Below are 23,992 nucleotides of genomic sequence, written 5' to 3'. Positions count from 1 at the left end.
TGTCTTGTTTCAATAAGGAGACAAGCACTTTAAAGGTTGTGTTGTTCTCCAGAGAGGGAAAATAAGAGCAAAGCAGAGAAGATGTTTCTGGATTCAGAAGGGCAACAGAAGAAAGGCAGAGAAAAGGAGCGTAATGGTACTGCATGGAGCGTTTTTTGTGTGTATTATGTCCAGATTTTTAATATTGTGAAAAAAGTGAGCCATCTGGCACTTTTTAACCGCTTTGATTCTTTTGGAGACGGCTTCCAAATCGCTTTCTTTTTTTTCTTCTTTTTTTTCTTTTCCGGGGAGTGTGGGAGACTTACGTGATCATGATGCTGTTCCCAATTCATCTGTTTGTGAATGTGTGCATTTTGTGTGTGTGTGTGTGTGTGTGTGTGTGTGTGTGTGTGTGTGTTTGTTTGAGGTGTTGGGGTTAGTGGGATGTGTGAGTGCTGCATGACTCAATATGAAACATTTCCAGTAAACTCTGCCCCCCATGACCCTCTCGAGTCTTCTCAGTGTGTGTATGTGTGTTTTTCTGATTCAGCTGTGAAACCTTGACAGTGAATTCCCAAATACCCCATGACCTCCTTCCAGTCTCTTATCCTATCACAGCTTTACTGGCCTCTTTATCTTTATGGCAGTGATCCATACAAGCAGCTTTGTTACCAGTGTGCCATGTGCCCAACACTAATGTTGCAGGAGAAACCTGAACACCGCTAGTTTTTAAATACAGACTTGAGGAAAACGTAAAGCCCCAAAGCCATGTTACTGATGTTGCTTCCCTCTGTGGATTGGCAGAAGCCAGTGCCTTCATCAAATATGAATGAATATAGTGTACACAGGATTCAGACTTTACAGGCTGCGCTTACCCTGCTGAGCAACATCATTATTCTGAATTTTTAACATTTCTGTTTTCTCTTTTGTGTTTATTTGTAGCTGGATCATAGACCTCACTAAGCCTAACATAGCTTTGACAGAAGTGCAGTCTCGCAGCACTTCACTCTCCCCAGGTCTTGGAAATGTTTATGAATCAGCAGAGTAAAAACAACAAAAAAAAGTCCTTTCCAAATGGCCCCTCTGACCCAACCCATGTAGAGCACCTGCAGTGTTCGAGCTGTTTGCCTGACCATGGTATGAAAGAGGCCTGTGTTGAACAGTGGAGCCTGGAGACACTGGTGCCTGTGTTTGCCCGTGTTGATGTGTCTGTGCACTGGATGTATGGAGACGAGCTGAGAAACGTGGGCAAGGGGGGATGGAGAAAGTGAAGAAAAAGTTTTACTCCGGAGAGTACACTCTACTGTATGATTCATATTCTTACCCATTATATTTGACAGTTACACTCTGTGTACTTCAATTTCTTGACTTGAATTTTATCTTGTTTATTTATCTTTGCCCTCACATTAACAAAACACACACACATACACATGTGGGTTTGTGTGTGTGTATATTATATATATATATATATATATATATATATATATATATATATATATATTTCGTTTTTAATAAATTTGCAAAAAAATTGATATGGGGTATTGAGTGTAGATTGATGAGGGAAATAATTAATTTAAACTATTAGCATAAGGCTACAACATGACAAAATGTGGTCTGGATATTTTCTGAATGTAGTATATAATGTATCTACACATAGTATAGATGCAGTATAAGTGGTCTCAGACTGCACACACACACACACACACACACACACACACACACACACACAGAAGATAATCCCTGAGCAGACTAACCTTGTGAGTGACCCACAGAAGATAAGTGTGCAATTTAGTTTCCTCCCAAATTGAGAAATACAAGGCGATGAACTGCCTCTGGCGTGTTGTTACAAATGGCTCCCTTCTAGCACAGGTACTGTGAAGATGAGCAGATCAGCAGTCAATCTCAGCACATACTTCGGAATCTGTAGGGACTTCAAATTGAGGCAGTGTCACTGTGCCTTTCAATCTTTTTTGAGTGCTTTTATTAAGCATCTGTTGGTAGCAGGAATTTTAACACATAATTTTAAATTCTGTCAGAGACTTAGTTTACCTTGTTTCAGTCCTCATCACTGTAAATTGATGCATCGATCTTGTTGCAATGGCAGACTAGCTGCAAATGCAAGTGGGACTGGGGAGTGAAGATTACTGCCAAAGCCTTTGTCTGATCCTGATGTGTAATTCCTCACCCTGTCCAGCCTCATTGCTTCAGAACCTTTGATTACTACAGTGATTGTTGTGTTATGCGTAAATCTTTCAGTCACAGCAGGGACACGGTGGCATTATCCAACACTATGTCAATAGAGGAGACTAACATTTAGTGGAGTTAACAGTGACTCTAGCTGTCCCAGTGTAGCATGCCTGCCAGGCTTTTTCCAAATGTTGTTGACTACAGACCCTCATTCAGCCTGACGACAGCCAGCAGCTCACATCCAGTCCACCAGCCTCATCTCCTGCACTGGCAGACTGCAGTGCAGTCTAAACAGCCGTCATCTAATGCAGAGTCTGCTGGTGGCCCAGCATCACTGATGATTTTCACCACTCTCTTTTAACCCTTCATTGAAACCTGTTTTTTGGGCCAGAGGAAAGTACTACTGGAAGTAGTAGTAGTGAAGTAGTAATGAAAGTAATGAGTAGGAACAGCAGCTGAAGCTAAATTTACCTTAGCTGAATAAGCAAATGCTCTGTCACCTGAATGTTATTGTATTTGATTGAAGAGGTTTGTAATCCTCCAGAATATTTTAGTATGCAATACACTCTAATGTTGACTGCTGTTGGAGAGTGTCCTTGCACAATCGCATGTTGTGCTTTTGTTCCCACTGTCATATTGTATTGATGGTCTTCTATTCTGGGTTTTGAACAACATAATGACTGCCCTAATTTTTCATCAGTTGGCGGGGGACAATGTTGCCTGTTGGTCATCTTGCTGGACATTCTGGCAGGCGCCACAACCCCAAACAGTAGGCTGATGATCAAGAAACCACTGAATTGATTCTGAAAAAAGCTCCGCTCCCTGACACTCACTGCACCACAATCTGTCCTCTCGCCACTGGCTCCCCTTGATCTCAGTGTGATTCAGCTTGCACGCGCCATATGGACTAACCTGGTTTTACCACAACTGCTACTCCTCCGTGGAGACCTGCAAGCATTTTTAATATTCACGCAACCTAGAAAGATCAATGAAAGGATTTCTTTAAAGTCCATGTATATTCAGCTTGTATTGGACCCAGTCTAGTAGTGAGCTATGTATCTTCCTCACCCTCAGCAGCTGTACCTCTAATTAGCTCTGATATGAGTTAATGTGATATAGCCTGCTGGCCAAGAAGCTGTAGCAACAACCACTGGGATATTAAAGCGATTGGAGGCAACTTAGGCCACAACACAGAGGAATGGTTCAACTCCGTCAGTTCACGGTACGCAGTTGCTGAGTTTAGAAGGCCCAAATTAGAATCTGAGTGGTATGGAGCTGTCTTCAATTCACATGTTTAAACTAAATGTAAGTTGGAATGTTTGACCCTGGTTCTTGGCTTTTGACTCATTTAAGCTTTTTAGTTGTAGTTGGTCAGTTAACAGCATGGTTCATCGTCCCTCTTTGTGTTTTAACTATTAAAAAAAAAACTATCAGTTATAACTGTCTCAAGCTGTATTAGTATAGCAGGTTATGTGTATGATATATAATTTCTGCGTTTTTGTATGAGCTCTGTCCTCAACTTAGGTATAATACAGAGTAGCATCCTCTTACATTCAATGCCAGTGCCCTGAAAATGCTGCAGTGATCACCTGGTCTAGTGACATTGTGTCCTTGGCTCAGGAATTTACACACTTAACCCGGAGCATCTCCCATTTTTAGCCCTGAAACAAGTGAGTGACTTTCAGTGACAACCAAACAGATGGCTGTAAAGTAAGCTTTTTAACAGCAAGGACAAAAGAAAAAGGGACATGGAGCCTCTCATATCAAATACCTTTTTAAAGCAAGGTTAGTAGCCCACGCAAGTGGTCATACTGTAACTACACCTCCAGTGCATGTTAAGGAATGTCGTTGTGATTCAGCAGGTTCACATGGTCCCATGTATTCATGAGACCAGCAAGTGGTTCAAAGCTGAATTTGTAACCTTTGACACATGCGCCCCTTCATCTGCCATAATTCTTGACCATTTGTAATATACAGCTTGTAAGAATGAACAGAAACGGAGAAATGTGAGAATACCAACTCACTTCAACACAAGTAAATTTCCTGGTCCTGGCAGTTTTTTGCTGCTGACTGTGCAGCTTACGCACACCTCATGGGTGAGCTGCTTTCTCAGACATTATTTGGCTGTTGGCCCAGAGATTTGGCATCTCTATCCTTCAGACCACTACTGCTGCAACAGAGAAACAACAGCAGGGAAATGAATGTATGCACATAAGGGTGAAAAATGGAATCTTGAAAATGATTTTACCAGGTAACTATTTTTATGGAGTAAGTACAGTATGCTGCCAGGGCTTGGAGTGTCTGTGGACCTCGTTAAAGTACTCATAACTGAGAAGATTTTTTTTCCCCCATTAATATATACTGTACATATGCATTTACAAATGTGTGTAATATCCTGGATTTTTTTAGTTTATCTTTGGGCATACATATTGGCCCTTGAAACCTTTTTTGGTACAGCACAAACAAATTTCACTATGGCCAAGCAATTGCCAGTTGTAGGAACTCACTCGCTCACTCAGGTATGCATAGCTGGCAGCGTGTGAAAAGCAGCTGCCAAGGTTTACTGTGCTGAATCAGTTACGTTTCTAGGCAGAGAGGGGAATTTTTTGTATGTATTTGTTGTACTACAGGGTTTCTGATATTGCAGCTGCTGCCAATTGACATCTAAACTACACTAACTGCATCCAGGCAGTAAAGACTTAAGATCACCAAGCTGTAATAAATATGTAAACACAAAAATGAGTCATTAAAATGTTTATAATCTCAACTGAAAGAAAGACATGAGGGACTTTTTTTCCCCGAAAGTGTTGCTTTTTACTTTGTCCTTAATTATAATATTTTGACTGACCACAATTCTTTTTTCATTCACAATAATCAGCCATGCTTCTTTCACTCCACACAGATGGATATCACTTCATAATGTTCATAATGTCATTACCATTACCATAGTAAATTTGTTAGAGAGAAAAAAAAAAGACTCCAATGTTAATATTGTAGTGATTTTAATGCTTGTTATGGCCAATTACTACATTTAACCATTTACTGACTTTTACACTCAGATAAAATAAAAACTGTTCATTCTTGTACTGAAGACAGGTTAAACCAGTAACCCTATCCAGTTAATTTTCTCTGGTACAGTTATGACAGATAAGTAATGATGATCTGTGTGAACATGACCACCACAGGCATTACTGTACTGTAACTGTACTAAAACACACAGAGAGCTATAAGAAGAAACTAGCTCGGTATTCTTAGTACGGACATCATGGCAGAGGCGAAAAGACAAACTCCTAGTAGCTACACATTAGGACACAACTATTGTGGGTCCAGATGTTTTTGGTCAATCAGATTAGCTGAATGCTGACTTGACATGAGTGGACAATGTGATTGCTGGTTTCTAGTTAGACTGTTATGTGTTTGTTGCCTGAGTTATTGATAGGCCTTAGCCGCTCAGACTCAGAGCCCAACATCTACCAATTGTGGCTGCAGAGACTGCTGTTGCTGCTGCTCAGCAAAAGTTGCATACTCTTTCTTTAAATTTAGATGCAAAATGTTATAGTACACTCAGAACAGGCCTGCCACATTTGCATGTGCATAGCGCAATGCACTCATTCCTCACACTTTTAGAGGCGATGGTGGCTTGTACGTCTCTCAGCAGGCTCAGTTCGGGAAATGGGCAGATGGGAGATAGGCCCACTCATGCTGCCCCTAAGTCTGCCCCAGCTGCTTGGCAATATTACGCTCCATGTGTGATGATTAATAGGTCCTCAGGAACACATTGTACTTAGTTTCAACTGAGGCAGAGATTACTTTGGCACCAAATAAGCAGCCAATGATAAATGCAAATGCATGTGCTCTGTCACACCTACTAGCGTATGTAGTTAGCACAGTCGAAGTTAGCCCCTTGGGTGTGAATGATGATGCTTGCAACTGTGATGCAGTATTTACTCTGCTGGGTCAAATGGGGAATCTTCACTGTGACCCAGTTAAGCTGTTTGGCTTAAAAGTTGTTAAAATGATTTATTATATTTCCATATAAGGTACACTGTTTTTGCTTTTACAGCTCTAGCTTAGCATGATCATCCCTCTTCCTCTCAGTCCTGCTAGGAGACTTGCACTGTGAAATGACCTAGTTAGCTTGCGAATTGAATGGCACAGCAGGTTAACTTGTGATACTTGACTTGTATATGGTATCAGTGTAATGAAATGTTGGTCATAAATGTTTAGATATATTAGATGCGTCTCATCTATGTTTCCTTTTGCTCCAAGAAAGCAAAAACATCATAAAAACAATCTTTTATCTCACTCTTTTGGTGAGCCAGATATTAGTCCGTGCAGTTTGCTGTTATGTCATCTATATGCACTCTGTCATTGAACTGTAATTGTTTCTTTTGATTATGCCATGCTCATGTTAGCTAATACTGTCCATACTCTTCTTGCCTTATAGGTGAGCCACGCAAGTTCGACCCAAACTTCAGAGGGCCTATTCATAACAGGTACTACATGTACTCATCACCACCTTTTACAAATATGTTAACATAAATTTGAAAAACATTTTGTCATCATACACTAAAGATGTAATTTTATTCACTTACATTGTATTAAACTGGATGCAGAAATCTCAAGACACCAATAGTACTTTGTAAGAAAATATGTTTTTTGTAATTTGTGTGAACTGACCCTTTAATTACATGTCATTATCTTCCAACATCTGTTTTGTACATGTGTATAGATTTTTACCCATTGCATAATCTCTTTGGCACACACCACCGTCAGGGTGCTGATAGATCGATCACTTGTCATGTTATGTTAATAAAGATTGAGGCCGAGTGCTGGCAGCTCTCTCCACTCCACCACACAGATCAATGACCATAAGTCAAGCTGGTGGCTGGACTTAGCCCAATGACACACATTATTAACCAGCCAGATGCACCAAAAACAGATGTAGTCCCCACATCACAGGGCTTATTACAGGGAGATAATGAAATGTCTCCTGTTTGTCAACCAGCAGCACAGTAGCACTGCAGTCTGCTATCTGCCTCAGGAGACCTACAGCTCTTTACACGTCACAGTTAGTTACCATTTGCGTTGATTTGATTTGAAATGTTTGTTTAAAAATAGTGTTTAAAAAGCAGCAGCTTATAATAAGATTAATCGAAACAAACTGAAACACATAAAAGTGTGTTAAAACTACTCAAACATTAATATTTGTTTATAGTTGTTAGGACCATACCTTCATTTATAAACTGTATAATATCATAAAATACAATTCAAAGGATGTCATAAGTTTCATTATAATTTTGGGACTTAAAATTTCACATGCCTAAAAAGATTAGAAAATCTTAAAGTAAATATAAAAAAAATGTTGGTGCTTAACACATGTGGTCCACTATATTAAGGAACACAAAACCATAAACTTTAGGTTGGAAATTTCCCTCCAAAAATGACTATAATGCGTTTGAGAATAAGTTTAGAAATTAATAATAAATTTTAACCATTTGAGCCACCTTGATTTAGTACAGTGAAGAGCACAATTTTGCAATAAAGCAAAATCCCTCCAGGCACTCACCACAGGCTTTTTTTGATGATTTAGTAATTTTCTGAGGTAACGCAGGCTCTTATCTCTTTTATGTTCAGTGTCAGTTTGGCAGGCTGCTGTGAAGGCATGTTTCAGTCCTCCTGCGTCTCTTTATCCCACCCTCTCCAGTCCATTTCACTGCTACAGCTGGGTGAAGGCACCAAGGATACTTTGATGTTTCTGTGGCTCAGAGGCTTTTTCTTAATGAGAACTGGGAGAGAACCGACTCTGTGGTCGTCTTGTTTTCATCCAAGCTCAATGCCTAAATGAAGTAACTGTATCTGTTATTAAGCAAGTCCTCTCAAGGCCAAACAGAAGTGGATACAGCGTAGTGGTAATTCAAACTGGCTCCAGCTATAAACAATGTAATGCACAAAATCGGTGTCAAAAATATATACTAGGGCAGTATACTATAACTACACTATCACATTGCAATGTGATAATGCTTCTTGTAGTGGTCTGAGTGTCAGAGTGCAGTTCATTATAATTGCACACTCGCAAACAAATGTAACTATAAATCAGCTGTTCTCTCCCTTCACAGTATGTGTGACAGCTTACCTAAAAGAGGCTTGTATTTGTCATGAAAGCTGCTCACTTGAGCTGATTTCCCTCTTGACTCTTGTGACCGTGAGAAAAACCCTTTGTGTGCAAATCTGGCCCTGCAAATATCCCTTCCTGTTCATGTCTTGTTATAAAGCAGGGACAGTCTGGCAGATTCACACCACAATGGCACCCACGCTATTCTGTGGCACTGCTGCCATCTGTGTCACCTTGGCTCCTGCAGAGTATCAGCCTTGCAAATATAACACTGACACAAAAATTTCTCATTGCACTGACAAAGCTTTCCATGATGATTTTTTTTCTTTCAAAGCATCACTGCCTACCAGTACAGTTCACAAACAGGGCAATGCTTTGGTAACTGTTTATGTGTGTGTAAGTGACAACCGAGGAGTTCTGAGGTTTGGGAGTGAGGCCAGGTAGGAGTCCACATAGATTTGCAGACTGCCTTTATTTTGGATCTGCCTTGCAGTCCATGTGGCCTGCTTTCCTGCGATAAGACAACAAAACAGAATTGTTTTCACTCTCCTCACTTTGTCAGCATTCCCTTCCACACTCACCTTTGCATGCCTCAAAGCTGACTTTTATTAGCGCCGTGGTGTTGTGTTTGCACTTTGTCTTAATAATGCAGTCGTCTATACGAGGCAGTTGTGAAACAAGACAGCAACTCTCATTACAGTCGAGGAGAGGCAAGGTCTGCTTTACACTCCCACCCCTCAGATATTTCCCTCTAATTACCTAGGATGTGAGGCTGAGTGATAGCTAACCTATCTGCTATCTAGTATAGAGAGGAATTTGAAAACAAGTAATGCAGTCATCGCCATGGCAACCCAGATAGCTCTTCCCCTTGCTCTTTTTGAATGAAATGAAATGGTATTCCCTTGTCTCCCTTTGTAAATAATATGCACAATATCAGCAACAGCTTGGCTGGTTGTGCGGCAGGTTGTCTTTACACTCTGAGTGTAGAGTGTCATTGTAAAACTTTGGCTGTCTTCATCAGGCAGAGCTGTGGCCACTTAGGCTGCCTTTGTTTCTCTATTATCTCCAAAAAATAATGGTTTACACCTTGATATGTTTCACAACTCCCTAAGCATTTTTTCATATAACAACCAACAACCTTTTAGTCTATTGTCATCAAATGGTGTGTATTAGAGGTTTCAGCTAATGTTGGAATATTTGCCTGAAGATATAGAGCTGATGGTCTGTGGGTCTGTTACCATCAGCTCCAAACATGCTGTCCAGGTTATGAGTGGAGAATATCACATTTCGAATTTGCAGGTATAAAGTCTTAATGTAATTCAGATAAGAGTGGCGATAGTGGAATCATCATCTTCTGAAATGAGAAACGAGGAGTATTAATAGTCCTGCTGGGATAGGAAAAACTCCCAATCCTCCATATTGCTAAGTTCAGGAAACCAATCTACCAGAGGAGCCTGTTAACATAGATTGCAAGCTTTACTGCAGTTATTAATGCAGGACCATGAAAATATCTCTTAATTGCAGCTGTACTTGTTAACAGTCCATGATAATTTGCAGTGCAAGCTTTAGTTAAACAGCTGACCCTAAATCTAAGCGGATACACTGAAAATGCAGTTGAAATCATTATGTTTGTTAATAAAAGTGCATTTAAAATAAATGTGTTTGCATCTTAATATAAATGCATTAGTGCTTGTATAAGCACTTTTTTATCCCTCTTAGTATGGGTTGATCCTTCAGCTGATATCCTCTCAGTGGATCAGTGCTCTCTTGACCGTTAATCATGAAATGATATTTAGAGACTTAAAAGCAACACACATGTGCTGTCTATATAGAACAATGTAACGATGCTGCATGCAAAACAAGGAAAATCCACTCCTCAAAAAACTACACAAAGAAAACACTGTTACATCTCTGAGCCCAGGCCTCTGTTTGACCTTGGTTTTGCTTCTCTGGATGAAAGAGAAGGGCTGAAAGCTGAAGGAAATGAGGGTGTCAATTTAATTTGTGTAGCATAAAGTGTTAGGAGGAGGGTACGCATTTCCCTTATACACATGTCCACTTTGCACAGGGGATTGCACTTGGCTTTATTCAAGGCTGGGCTCAGTGCTTATAGTCTGAATAGTTTTGAAAGAGGGCTAAGAAGGGGCTGGACTGACAGCTTCTCTCAGGGTGGAAAGGAGGGGAAGAAAGCTTGTTATGAGAGAGACAGTGAGGAAGGATTGAGAGAGAGAGAGAGAGAGAGAGGCTGCTTTAAACCATCAGGCTAAGACTGCTGTGGAGAGGCAATGTTCAAAAAGCTGTCTCTGTGCCTGTGGGACAGAATTCTGGGGGGATTCAGAGTCTCATTAGAAAGTCAGAAGAGCTCTACTACAGTTTCTCTAAAAATAAAAAATAAAAATAAATAAAAACAGTAAACAGATGACACCTTGTCATGCTTGGTTGCAAGTACTGCACCCAGATATAGATCTCAGCTGCACTTGCCATAGAGCAGCTACTGTATGTCATAATTACCAACAACGAAATGGTTAAACATATAATATACAATATTTTTTCTCATTCAGGTGAGGTGAATTACAAATTCTCCCTCCAGACAAATTGCTAAATGACTTAACTCATGATTCAGTTTTGGACAACAAAAAAAACAACAACCAACCATATTAAATAACCTTATTTTCTCTCGTAATCTTGTTTTCACATACATCTCTCATTTGTCCGCACACATTTTTCTTTTCCAGGAGCTGCACTGATGTGGTTTGCTGTGTTATCTTTGTCATTGTCATCCTCGGCTACATCGCTCTGGGAACCGTGGGTGAGTTTGACACATTGCTGCTGATCACACAAAGTTTCATTATGACACACAACCACACACACAAACATAGACATGCACAGCAGGGATGATATGTTCTGGTCTGGAAGTGTGAATTGCTCATTTATCTTGTCTTGCCTGGTTGTGCAATTCAAAATATCCAGCATTTAGAATGAATGGAAAGGATGCGCTCTGCATGTTTGTCTGACAATAATTTGACAACATATTTGTTTACCATAAACAAAATGGACCTGCTTCTCTCCACAGGAAACACTAACACTTAAAAAGAATACAAGCTGTTTTTTTTGTTTTTGTTTTTTGTTTCAATTTTTTTTGTGAGTTGGTTTGACTTGACATAATTTCATTGCGGTTTCCTCAACAAAATGGCTTATTGTTAAAAGTGTGGGGGAGTTGAGAAATGTAGCTCCCCCAGAGAATTGCCTATTATTTTAATAAGTAGGAGTCTCACCACAACATGCAGCTGGTAGGTTACTGTAGTTGTGTCTTGACTCGATGTGATTGTGTTATTGAAGCTTGTGAATCTCCCTATCTGCTCTCCTTAACTTTCTTTCTTGTTCTTTACCCTTTTCTCCCTTTCTCCCTTCTTCTCTTGGTTTTATCTTTTTCCTTCAAATTTTTTTCCTGTCTATCTACTCTTATTTCTTTCTCTTTCTTTTTATCACTCTGCCTCTTTTCTTTACCCATTTCTCATACAAAAACATATTTTGATTTATTTCCAGCACACCTGAGCGCACATCCCTTTTCTCCCTCTTTCACACAAATAAGGGGAAAATGATGTCCCACTGCTGTTATGAAAGTGCCATCCGTTGCCAGTTTGTTGTCATTGGAATCGTATCTCAATCTGTTTGACTGTTTTCCAATCATTTAAGAAGAGCAGGAGTCATGACAATAGATGTGACTTCAAATAGACACTGACACATCTGCAATCAGCTGAATAAGTTGCTGTTCTTTATGCATAATTTTTCAGTTTCATCATCCTTGTTGTGTTTAAAATGCCCATGTTGTGCTGTCTCACATTGAGCACAATCCTTCATTGAGTGGCAAGGTGAAAGGCCTTAATACCATGTTGTTCAGGTTGGGCAAACAAATGAAACACTAGAATTGCTTAGTAAATTGAACTTCAGGGTTACTGCTACTCCTATCTAGAGAAACAGAACAAATTAAACTGGATTGATTTTTTTTTTTTTTTTTTTCGTGTGTCTGTGTGTGTGTGTGTAGATGTTTCTTCTCAATTAATATGCATTCATGCAATCCTCCAAATAAATTCCCTTGTTGTCTTGTTAATTGTGTTGCTTATTTTTTGTCCTTGCTTTGTACCAGGAGAGACACATGACTTTGGCCTGATGCGCTCACAGAATTCAGGAATCGTATTGATTTAAGCAGGAACCTCTTTGACCCAGCTCTGCTTTAATAGTGATGCAATGCTTGTCCTTAAGTAGCAGGTCATTTTCTCACTTTCATAAAAAACTACACAAGCTGTCTGATTTACACACTCCAAGACTGATAGCAAGACTGGCATCAACATGTGTCTCAGGTGATTAGATCACAAGTGGACAGCTCTAAATTCAGCACTTCACACCTGGCATTAAAATGCATCTGTCATCATCTGGAGTGACTTGTGATCGGATCTCACTTCCTCGTTCCTTATGCAAATATACACGTGTTGTTGTTTTAACCAGTCAGACTGTGACGGACAGGTCTGTTGTCAATGTGTTTGATATAAAGAGATCAGGGGCAAGGATGGGCTGAGCAGATCATTGTAATGCACACAGCTCTACGATGACGTAAGATTTTAGCCATTTGAAATAGTAAAATATTTTTGGTTCATTAAGAAACTGTGGCGGGACTAAACAGACTTTGGCAGAGGATGTTAATTTGCCACTTGTGATCGGATCACCCAAGACGGATGTTAATGCCAGGTCTGAACAGGGTCAGAGAGTGTACATGTCTAGTATGGCTTCACATGTTAAAATTCATGCTGTTCAAACAAAAAAAACAAACAAAAAAAACTGTTTTGCTCTGTTTTCAGCCTGGATCCATGGCGACCCCAGGAAGGTCGTCTATCCAACCGACAGCCACGGTCAGTTCTGTGGCCAGAAGAACACCCCCAATGCGTAAGTGGAAAAATATCTGCTTCCTGAATTATTGTACAGTGGTGTAATTGTGTTCTTCAAATTTTCTCTTAGCTTGCCATTGTTATCTTTACACATATAAAAGGCTTTGACCACAATACATGGAGATGATTTGTGTTTAATTATTGTGTGTGTGTGTGTGTGTGTGTCTGTGAATGCTTGCTGATAAAACATTGCACAGTAATGAACTGATTTCTCACTGTTCTGAATCTGTTTAATCTCTGACTCCTCTCCTTGTCCTCATCGTCATTTGTCTCCACAGAAACAAAGCCATATTATTCTACTTCAACATGTTGAAATGTGCCAATCCTGCAGTTTTAATTAACCTACAGTGCCCTACAACCCAGGTAAGAGACTGAATGAAGCCCCTTCTAGCAGTGCAGTTTATAATGCTTTTCTTCCAACTTTATCTCCATGCTTGATTATGCAAGATTGATGGGCTTTCTCATTAAGAAGATGTGTTGCCCCCTCCAGCTCTGTGTCTCCAAGTGCCCTGACAGATTTGACACTCTCCCTAATGCATGGAAAACCAATAAGTGGGAATATTACAAGCAATTCTGCAAGCCAGGCTTCGTGATTGGCAGTAAGGTGAGAGATGGTGATTAGAGGTCTGTTTTTTTTTTTTTTTTTTCATGTACTTTGGTTCTGAGTTCCAATTTGTCTCTTCCTTCAGGCAGATACTGTACATGTGTAGCTGGTCCCCATAATTTTAGAGAGTTCAGATCCATTTCTTCTGTAGTAAAAACACTTGATTAAATATAATATTTTTTTTTTTTTTTTTTAAATCACCCTGGTATTGCTTTTAAACAAAAAGTAATGCATCCCTAGATTTCATCAGCTTTATCTGTACAGTCCTTATAATGACGCGCTTATTTGAATGTGCTTTGAGAGACAGGCGGATGTGAGTTAGCAGCTACTGATGCACATCACAGCCCCGTTCTCTTGGCTGGCAGCAGTTCAGTGACAGTGACGTTAGCATGATGGTGTGTAAAGATCAAAAAGTGAGGTGGTGTGTGGGAGCACCTAACAGCTCAGTCATACTGTTTGAACTGAATCATCGATTTCCCTTCCAACATTATCACAAGTATGACACTGTTACATCAGACAGGATTTAGTCCTACTCTTTCTCATCTGACTCCTTTGTCTTGTTCAGGAATAGTGATATTAATAACGCCAAAGTTATAATCACTGAACATTAAATGCTGAAGTAAGATTTTTATTATTGTGTAAACTGGAACCATTACTGTTGTTGTAGGCCATACTGGTGAATGGAAAGATTAGTGTTGAATGAACAGTTAGAGATAAATCTATTGTTTTCAGTTGTTTGAATCATCATCTCCTTTATCTCCCTTTCAGTCAGTGACAGAAGTCATGCGGGATGAAGACTGCCCATCTATAATTGTGCCAAGCAGACCTTGTAAGTGACTCCGAAGCCCATTAAAAACAGTGACACACAATAGCTCATTATTTATTTGACAAGCTACTAAAAGCAAAAACTTTTTTTTAAAAATGTCTTTCAGTCCTTCAGCGGTGCTTCCCTGATTTCATTACAAGAAATGGACTTTTAACCGTAGCCAATCAGACCATGTTCAGAGATGGTGACAATAATGAGAGAAGTGTCAGCGACCTCAAAGATGCTGCCAAGTAAGTCCCGCTTCCCTGCAACGTGAATGTCTTTCCTTGTTGTTGAACTAATTAAGTTATACAAGTAGTAAAGTCACACACAGTACATTACACTGAGAATTGTCATTCTTGTTGTAAAATAATATGCATAATAATATACCCCGTAAAATAAAGTGTTGTAAACTTTTATACTGTCAATAGGGCTGCCAACTCTGCACCCAAAGAGTTCTGGACTAATTTTAAAGGGTAGGACAAGTGGGCATGTCGCTTATGCCCAGGAATGTGTCCAACCACATTCAAAGTCATTTGCATGTGTATTGCATGAAAATGCAGCTGACCTACAAGTTCAAGAGTTAGAACCTCAGGGACACTAAGAAGCTTATAACAGCTGCTTTGTAAATTGATGCTGTCAACATGTAATTGCACTGAGCAAAGGTTTCACAAGCAGAGAAATCATGTATTTAAACCAGTGAGCTGATATTATAAATATACATGATTCTGTGTTTGATGTGATAAGCTTTTGTTTGCTCTGTTTTACCTGGAGATGTAATGTGCTTTAATGCTTTTCTTTTTGTAGCCAAGTAACCGCCATGCAGCAAGGAGTGGAAAGGTCTCAAAAGTGATTTATTTCAGCTTTTTAACGTTGCCTCCGCTGTAGTTTTAGCTTGTGAAGACTAACCCTCTGCTGTTCATCATGAAGAATCTGCTCCTGCATCTCTCCACCTGCAACAGTGGAGAAGAATTAGGGCAAATTAATGAAATTGTTTGTGGCATTTATCTACTTGGTAACATCAAGTCAGAATACATACTTTCTGAATGGCTCTGCACAGCCTTTGTCAAATAAAATAAGTAATATAGTGCCCCCTGGTGGTCATTACATTAGCTACCCTAAACTTGACATTAATGCAAGTTTGCATAATAATGCTGGATATGAGCCAAACTCTTAGACATGGACAGGGTTTCAGTGACCTTTAGGCAGCTGAATTAGAGCTCTTCATCATAAGGTTGTTGTCAGAACTTCTTTCACTGCTGTGTTTGTCCCACAGAAATGTCAATGTGTCCTCCATCCCTCCTCTTTGTGTACTGTAGAGATTTATCTGAGTCATAGGGCAGTGTCTCTGCAGTCAAACCTTGTTGTAGTCATGTCCTGACTTTGTTACCAATGTTGTAGTTTCCCTTCTCTTGGTGTCAAGGCAAATTAAGCTTTTTAACCGAGGTGAGGAGCTGAACTCGGAGCTATCCTGTGCCAACTAATGGGCACATTAACATTCCATTTATTCCACACAAGTCTATTGTTTGTGATGTACAGATATCTTCATAGAGCCTGTTTCTCATTTCTGTTACCAGAGTTCTTTTAATTCACTGATCAAATTTGACAAGAAATATGTTTGGTTTCATGCAGAATCATTTGTCTTTGTTTGAAACTTTGTCTTTGCCCACCACCAGGGAAAGTTTAAGTTAAGATCTCTAGATTGACTGAGTCATTTCAAGACTTAAAACTGCAATGAGTACTGTGAACAGAAATAAATGGGTTCTTGACCCAACATATCCATCACTAGATGCTCCTGTGTATCACGTTTAGTAACACTCTGCCATACCATTTCCCACCTTACTGTAGGAACTACTGCTCAGTAGCGCTTCAGCAACACTAATGCTGTTTTGTGACTCTTTGATATGAAACAATTTTTTTCAAGACCCTCATAACCCAATAAGTGTCTCACAGAGCTGAGATTATCAAAAGCATTTTGAAACTGTATTCATCTTTGTTTCAAAGTGAGAGCTTTAAAGATAAATCAAATGTCAAAATGTTTTTGAGAAACCCTTGCAAACTCTGAGAGGCAGTAACACAAACCTGCCACGGTCCCCCCCTGTCTTCTTATTAAATCCCTTTTTTGTCACCTCTTCTCTTTCCCAATTTTTCCCATCTCACCTTGTTACTCTGTCACAGAGGTATCGCCAGTCTACTAAGTGCCAAAGAAGTTGGCATGAAGATCTTTGAGGATTATGCAAATTCCTGGATGTGGATCCTCACGTAAGAATGGCTGTAGCTTCTGCTGATTTTCATGTTTTCCCTGCTCTTTATGGATTATGTGCTCCTCGGTGGATAGAGAAAATTCTCTGACCCATCAGTGAAAGCAATGATGACGCTAATAAAAATCTTCACCCTGTAACTTTTATATGCAAATATCTCCTGCTGTCCTACCTTCTTGGCCTCAAACTGGTGCAATTTACAACAGCAGGCAATTCAGATAGCACCAGATAAACTGCTATTTACAGAATATACTACTAAATAGATTGTTAAAGTCTACCTGAATTAATTTGTGGCAAAGCCTATCCATGGGATATCATCTGAAATGTATATTAATTTCTCAGTTGATTAGCAAATGCTGGTCATTTCCCGGTGTTTATGTGTTTGTATGTGTGTGTTGTTGCAGTGGTCTGGTGATAACCATGATAGTCAGTCTGCTGTTTATCCTGCTGCTGCGCTACACGGCTGGTGTGCTCCTGTGGCTCATTGTCTTTGGTGCCATCGCTTCTGTCGGCTATGGTGAGTATGCATCATAGACACTTACCCACATTGCCAGTGGCTATTATATACTTAGCACACATGTTGGAGATGTTGCCCTTTTTTGTTTTTTTACATTTGACTTTCTAACCTATCTTACTGTGAGCAATCCTGTTGTCATGGCAAATTGTAGAAAATTTAGAATTGCCTTAGATTTGTCATTCTTTCTGTCTGTCTCTCAGGTATCTGGCACTGCTACTGGGAATACAGTACTCTGAGAGGGAAGCCAGGTTCTAACGTCACCATCTCCGATATCGGCTTTCACACAGACTTCAGCATTTACCTTAAGATCAGCGAGACGTGGCTCATCTTCAGTATGTTGTCATCTTCCACCATACCTTAACTCCACACTTTTCTATTTTATTATGTGAGCTTCACGTTACATAACACGTCAGTTGTTTGTTCCCATTCAGTGTGGCTTGCACTGCCATGAATTTTTAGCATCAGTGATATAAATGAGTATTTTACTAACTTGGTTTTTAAATGCTGAAATGACATGTTAAAACATATTTGTTGTGCGTCCACTGATAATTGTTATATTATATTATATATAATTTTGCATTTGTTTTGTAGTGATCTCGCTGTCAGTGATTGAGGCCATCATTGTGATTATACTGATATTTCTGAGGACGAGGCTGCGCATCGCTGTTGCATTACTGAAGGAGGGAAGCAAGTAAGAATGGATAAAAGCTTTGCTGACTCCTTAAAAATGAAATACTGTGTTTAACTGTTTTTTTTCAAATATACAATGTTTGATCTCTGCTGTTTCTAGGGCCATTAGCTACATCATGTCCACTCTCTTCTACCCTATCATCACCTTTTTCCTTCTGGCCATCTGCATCGCTTACTGGGCTGTTACAGCAGTGTATCCTTACAACTGGGACACTAATGAACTGTTTGCTTCTTTCATGGAGCCTGTGATAGTTTTACTGTAGAAATGCTACATGAATTTAATTAAGATTCTCAGTAAACACATCGTGCAGTACAACTGTAGTGGATGTAGTTATAGAAATTGGATAGTGTTTGGTGTATTATGTTTTTAAAAGCAAGAGCAAAATGGAAACAAGCTGTTGTTCTTGTGTCATACAACTCAGTGAATTTTAAACAGTTAATTGTGGCGATGACTCAACATAGACAATTGTGTAAATAGCAGTTTACTTTAAGAAGTAGCAATTGTTGTGTGTAGGAAATTTCCATTCGTGTTGCCCTTAATTAGTCTACCCTTCAGCTTCTTAGCATCATCTGGTTATGCAGTTTATAGGGTCACACCTGCTGATGATAAATGCATGTACGCCAACCTCACATGCAATCCAAAGGTTAGCCCCACACACTCTTACACAATGAAGTTTATCTACTGAAGAAATACTTTATCTGTCATCTATTTATTTTGCTCTGTTTTGTTTTCAGAAAAATACCAGTGTCACTGATTCTGTGTTTGTAACTGAGTAATTTCTCTGTTACTTTTTGCTCTGTGAAATAATTTGTCAGTCAGATTCTTTCATCACATTCCACTGTAATCAGTGAAAGCAAGTGTAATAGCTTCTTTGTTGCCTAAGTAAAATCTGGTGAGAGCCATTAGCACCATTAGAATCAATATGCTGTAATGTAAAAAGAGTTTATATTAGTGGCTGACAGCTATGAATGCCTGTTTGACATATGTTAAATATCAGCCTGCCTGTCCTCCCTGGCTTTTGCATAGTAATGTGAGCTTTTAAAAGGATTGATACGCTATGTGGTCACACTGTTAAATAAATGCAGGATTACCTCAGAGCCATACACTGAGAAATGTTTCATTAGCATGCAAAACCAAGATGCAGAAGAGGAAAAACAGAACAGTAACACTAGTGTTTTTCAAATCACAGAAAAACACTAGCAGAGCTACTTGTCATGAATTAAGTCAAACAGAAATATTTAAGCTAATATTACATCACTGTCAATATTAAATCCTTTGCTTTCTTTTAGACCTTCAGTCAGACCAATATCACCAAAGTGTGCCCCGGGTCACAATGCATGTTCGCCTTCTATGGTGGGGAGAGTGTGTACCACCGCTACATTTTACTCCTCCATCTGTGTAACCTGTTCGTGTTCCTCTGGCTCGTCAACTTTACCATCGCCTTGGGCCAGTGCACCCTGGCTGGGGCCTTTGCTTCCTACTACTGGGCCCTGAAGAAGCCAAAAGACATCCCTACCTGTCCGCTTTACTCGTCATTTAGCAGAGCCATACGGTAGGGGGCAGCATGGACAGGGATATTATATTATTTTACAATGTATTAGATTTACAGTAGATTTTTATTTTTTTTTTTGTACATGTTAGTGTTGTACCTGTGAAAATTCATTTGGGTCATATCTGCTTGTCTTATTAGTAACAGAATAAAAAGTAATGAATTTCCCAACACAGGCATCGGATGAATCTGTTAAGAAGTTGATAGGCTTTTCTTTAGATTGTGTTCAATATAAAAAATGAAATTGATTTTAACACACTCCCTATGCAAATATTCAGATCTACATTGTTCCATTTCATCTCGTGTCACAGTTATCACACAGGTTCCCTCGCCTTCGGTTCTCTGATCATTGCCGTGGTGCAGACGGTCCGAATTGTTCTCATGTACCTGGATCAGAAACTGAAAGGTAAGCTGTGACCGTTAAAGACACTGATATTCCAAAAATTTGATTATTCTTCCAAGGATGATGTTGATGATTTATATTTTTCCAGGTTCTCAAAATGCCTGCACTCGATACCTGCTTTGTTGCCTCAAATGCTGCTTCTGGTGCCTGGAACATTTCATCAAGTTTATAAACAGAAATGCATACATTATGGTGAGTTGTAGAGCATCTGCTTTGGACTGATATGTTGCAAGTATCTGTCAGCAGTTTTTAGTTGGCCTGGCTTGTACCTCAGTTTTTAATTACCCTCTACTAAGCCTGATCTACCTTTTTTTCCCCCCAACAGATAGCAATATATGGGAAGAACTTCTGCACCTCTTCCAAGGACGCTTTCTTCCTCTTGATGAGGAATGTTATTCGGTAAGACCTTTTGTTATTTTTCTATGTCAGCACCACATATCAAGGGTCAGAGTACAGATGATTTATTGGGTTTTCCCATTAATAAGTCTGTCAAGATGCAAACATAACAAATAATATTTTGGCAAGGCAGTTATAAAAGTTGTGAATTTACTGTTTACAATTAGGTGAAACAATCAAGAAATTCATGTCTAAAGAAATTGCAAATTTGTCCCTAATGTATTATGTATTTAATGATGTGTGCACTTTCATAGATTTCCCTCGAGTCTGTGTCTAAGTACATGACGGTGTCCTCTCCATCTCTCTGGTGTGTGTGTGTTTCCCCTCCACGCTCTTCTCTCACTCCTCTGTAGGGTGGCTGTCCTGGACAAGGTGACAGACTTCCTGCTCTTTTTGGGAAAACTGCTAATTTCAGGAAGTGTCGGTAAGTGTCATGTCACCTGCAGTGTATGACGTGACATAAATTGTGGCATAGATGAAAAATTGCAGAGGACACAGAATGAGAAGGACAATAAATCGTCTGATATTTTTTGAGATCAGTCCAATTTATGAGATTTTAATTTAAATAAAAATCCAAATCAATCCTAGTGGTCAGCCCTAAAAAGCCCCTGTATAAAAAGATTGCTGTTTGTTTATGTATTATACTAACCACTTGCAGCAGCTTGCTATTTTTCCTTAGGTTTCACTAATGTGTGATTTATAGAACTGAATGTAGTAGAACAATTATGTATGTTTGTAATTTCCTCTCACCAAATTATAACCTCTATACCTATAACCGCCTGTAGAGAAGAATTATTTGTGCTGTGTGTCAACTATATGTATCATAGGAAGGTGGTCCCAGACCGTATATACTATATATAATATCACATCCTTTTTTTTTTTTTTTTTTTTTAATCTCTGCTTGTTATTTAGATATTTAGACTTTTTTTTAAATTGTTTTTCAGGTGTCCTTGCATTTTTCTTCTTCACACGTCAAATACCAGTCATTCAAGAGGAGGTGCCATCCCTTAATTACTACTGGGTGCCCCTTCTGGTGAGGATTTAAAATGTGGCTGATTTTAATAAATATTTGTACACAGAGTACTGAGATCAAGTCAGGTTACTTGAACAAATTGAGATATATTTGTATTCCGACTTGGTCTAATCACTGTGCACACGAAGGATTTTATCCAGATGCTTAGTTGTATTCAAAACTTTCTTGTTGAAAATTATTCCATTGATCTTCCTCAATTTCATGTCTCTGCCTTTGTCTGTGCCCTTTTTAAATAGATAGCTACGCTGATTACATTTTGTAATGCCTAGAGAGAAAGATTAAAATGCAGTTGGAGCATTAGATGGATACTGATGTAAAATTAAATGAGAGAAGCAGTGAAGATACCTCTGAAAATTAAATTAAAGTATGTTTTATAGTGACTGCTGTTCTCTGCTAAGCTTATCTTATGTCTTAACATTTGTCAAGTGCTCACCAAAGTTTCTTTTTTTTTCTTTGTTGTGCTAAGTTGTTGTAACACCACTGCAGATACTCCAGTTTTTTTCAGTGTTGCACAGTCCAATTTGTTTTTGTTGATGGATTTGTGACTCAATGCTTTATATTCTTCTTGATGCATTTGCTGGAATGCAGATTTTTGTTTTCACATAATAAAACAGACATGCAAGATAGATGCTAACAATACACTGCATACTAACTACGACCTGTCAATTCTTTCAGACGGTGATATTTGGATCTTACATGGTTGCACATGGCTTTTTTAACGTCTATGCCATGTGTGTGGACACATTGTTCCTGTGCTTTTGTAAGTATGCTGGTTTTTCAGTACTTCACATGGAACAGTTTGAGAATACTGACTACTTGTACTGAGCACTGCTATGAAGGTTAAGATTTAATGACAAGTAGCCTGTCAGCAGTTGAAAATAACTCTTTCCCTCTTTAAAACTGGCATTAAATCATAACTGTAACTGATTTCTGCTCATTCACTGTTTCTGCTCTCTTTCATTCCTGCATGTCCTGCATGTTTATTTGTCTCTACTAAGCATTTGCTTTTCTTTCTCTTCCTCTTCCTGGCCGTCTCTCTGTGCACTGTCTACTTTTCCTGTTCCTCCTTTTCTGTGCTGGGGCCTGGTCTCAGGTGAAGACCTGGAGAGGAATGATGGTTCTTCCTCCAGGCCCTACTACATGTCTCCTGGCCTGCACAAGATCCTGCGCAGAGGCGAGGAGGGTGCCAAATCATGCGCTGCCTCCTGAGCGATGTGCGGCCTTTTTACTAAACTGCTGACTTTCTCACTCACTTCTCCATATCTACTGTATGTGTGGGAGTCTGGACGTTTGAGAGCGAGTACTGTAGGGCTAAACATGAAAGCTGGATGCATCCCAGCCTGGTCTGGGATGACGTGGACATGAAAGGACATGCTTTTACTTCAGTTCCTCACAGAAAAGGCATGGGGGGGGGCTAGAAAAAGACCTCTGTACACTTCCTCTTGAGCCAACTCAGATACTTGCCTTTTTTTCTGCCATGCTTTTTGTTCTTTTTTCTTTTCTGTATTTTCTGCTGACCTCTGCCTTACTGAGAGGGTACTTGTCAACTCGCAGGACGGATGCACAGACTGAGATAAAAATGATAAAAGCATTTTACCCAAACAAACATGAAGATCTTAAAATGTACAGATGCCACTGATGGACTATGGCATAAGGTATCACCATTGGGGGAAAAAGAAAAAAAAAAAAAAAAAAAGTGGTGGACTTATGGGGCACCCTCTTGTCGCACTTTGGTCTTCTAGTGTAAAATCATGTTTTGTATGCACTTTCACATATGGGAAAAAACCATGTGATTTATTTCTTCTGCCTAGCATGATTATTTTGCTGGCTGTTGATGTTTACCATTGGTTTTATAGATTGCTTTGGTCCACTGTATTTATACTAACACAGACACACAAATCCAAAAATGGTGTCTATACTGCACTTGGCAAAACAGGTTTTCTCTTCTTTTACATCATTTAAAAAAGGTCACAATCATTTCAAAGTTTCCATTATGCTCATAGATGTACTGTAACCCAGACAGAGACTTTTTGGGAGGTCAAGACTTCAAAAGACATTTTATGGTTTTTGCTTAAAATTTGAACAGAACCTGACAGATTTCAGGAAACTTTTGAATGCAGCCACTAGTTTATGTGCCTAGTTGTGGAAAAAAAAGAAAATGTTCCTCCTTATTCTATGGTTTTAGACCTAACACCAGGAACCTTTGCGATACAATTTATAAAAGGATGTCAAAGCCATTTTTGGTAAATTTTTTATTGGATGGTTCAGATGTAGTGCTGTTTTAATACTAAGTATAATACACGCATCTGTCTGGAGGTTATTCAGTGTTCTTTTTGTATAGGAGAATTTTTTTTATCAATGAAATCCAATGAAAATGTGAATCATTTTTTTGAATAAACATAAATGGTTGAAGTATTGTCCAGTGAATTTTCAAAGTATGTTGCTTTTGGTTTTAATTTGACAGTTCAAGATGATCAGAAATATCAGGGTTTAACTTTGATGTATTAAG

The 23,992-nt window shown here is 39.2% G+C and overlaps 1 protein-coding gene across 6 annotated transcripts in view; it reads left to right on the top strand.

The window, feature by feature from the left end:
• The window catches only part of slc44a5b (solute carrier family 44 member 5b), a 33,546-nt gene that overhangs the window by 6,592 nt on the left and 2,962 nt on the right, over positions 1-23,992 (top strand). Inside the window, exons 2-23 of one of the 6 annotated variants that reach the window (XM_056379050.1) lie at positions 6,614-6,662; positions 11,017-11,090; positions 13,138-13,222; positions 13,503-13,587; positions 13,715-13,828; positions 14,597-14,657; positions 14,761-14,884; positions 15,441-15,473; positions 16,812-16,895; positions 17,299-17,411; positions 17,612-17,743; positions 18,003-18,102; positions 18,202-18,294; positions 18,658-18,745; positions 19,392-19,654; positions 19,963-20,057; positions 20,143-20,246; positions 20,380-20,453; positions 20,804-20,874; positions 21,395-21,483; positions 22,159-22,243; positions 22,577-23,910. In XM_056379050.1, coding sequence (XP_056235025.1) covers positions 6,614-6,662; positions 11,017-11,090; positions 13,138-13,222; positions 13,503-13,587; positions 13,715-13,828; positions 14,597-14,657; positions 14,761-14,884; positions 15,441-15,473; positions 16,812-16,895; positions 17,299-17,411; positions 17,612-17,743; positions 18,003-18,102; positions 18,202-18,294; positions 18,658-18,745; positions 19,392-19,654; positions 19,963-20,057; positions 20,143-20,246; positions 20,380-20,453; positions 20,804-20,874; positions 21,395-21,483; positions 22,159-22,243; positions 22,577-22,692 — 2,132 coding nt within the window. In that variant the 3' untranslated portion in view covers positions 22,693-23,910. Of the gene's footprint in view, positions 1-6,613; positions 6,663-11,016; positions 11,091-13,137; positions 13,223-13,502; positions 13,588-13,714; positions 13,829-14,596; positions 14,658-14,760; positions 14,885-15,064; positions 15,110-15,440; positions 15,474-16,811; positions 16,896-17,298; positions 17,412-17,611; positions 17,744-18,002; positions 18,103-18,201; positions 18,295-18,657; positions 18,746-19,391; positions 19,655-19,962; positions 20,058-20,142; positions 20,247-20,379; positions 20,454-20,803; positions 20,875-21,394; positions 21,484-22,158; positions 22,244-22,576; positions 23,911-23,992 lie in introns of those variants that run through there. The other 5 variants (XM_056379049.1, XM_056379053.1, XM_056379051.1 and 2 more) reach the window with 5 other exon arrangements.

Source organism: Seriola aureovittata, chromosome 6 (assembly GCF_021018895.1).
Source record: "Seriola aureovittata isolate HTS-2021-v1 ecotype China chromosome 6, ASM2101889v1, whole genome shotgun sequence".
Taxonomy (NCBI): domain Eukaryota; kingdom Metazoa; phylum Chordata; class Actinopteri; order Carangiformes; family Carangidae; genus Seriola; species Seriola aureovittata.
This window is presented reverse-complemented; position numbering and strand designations above follow the sequence as displayed.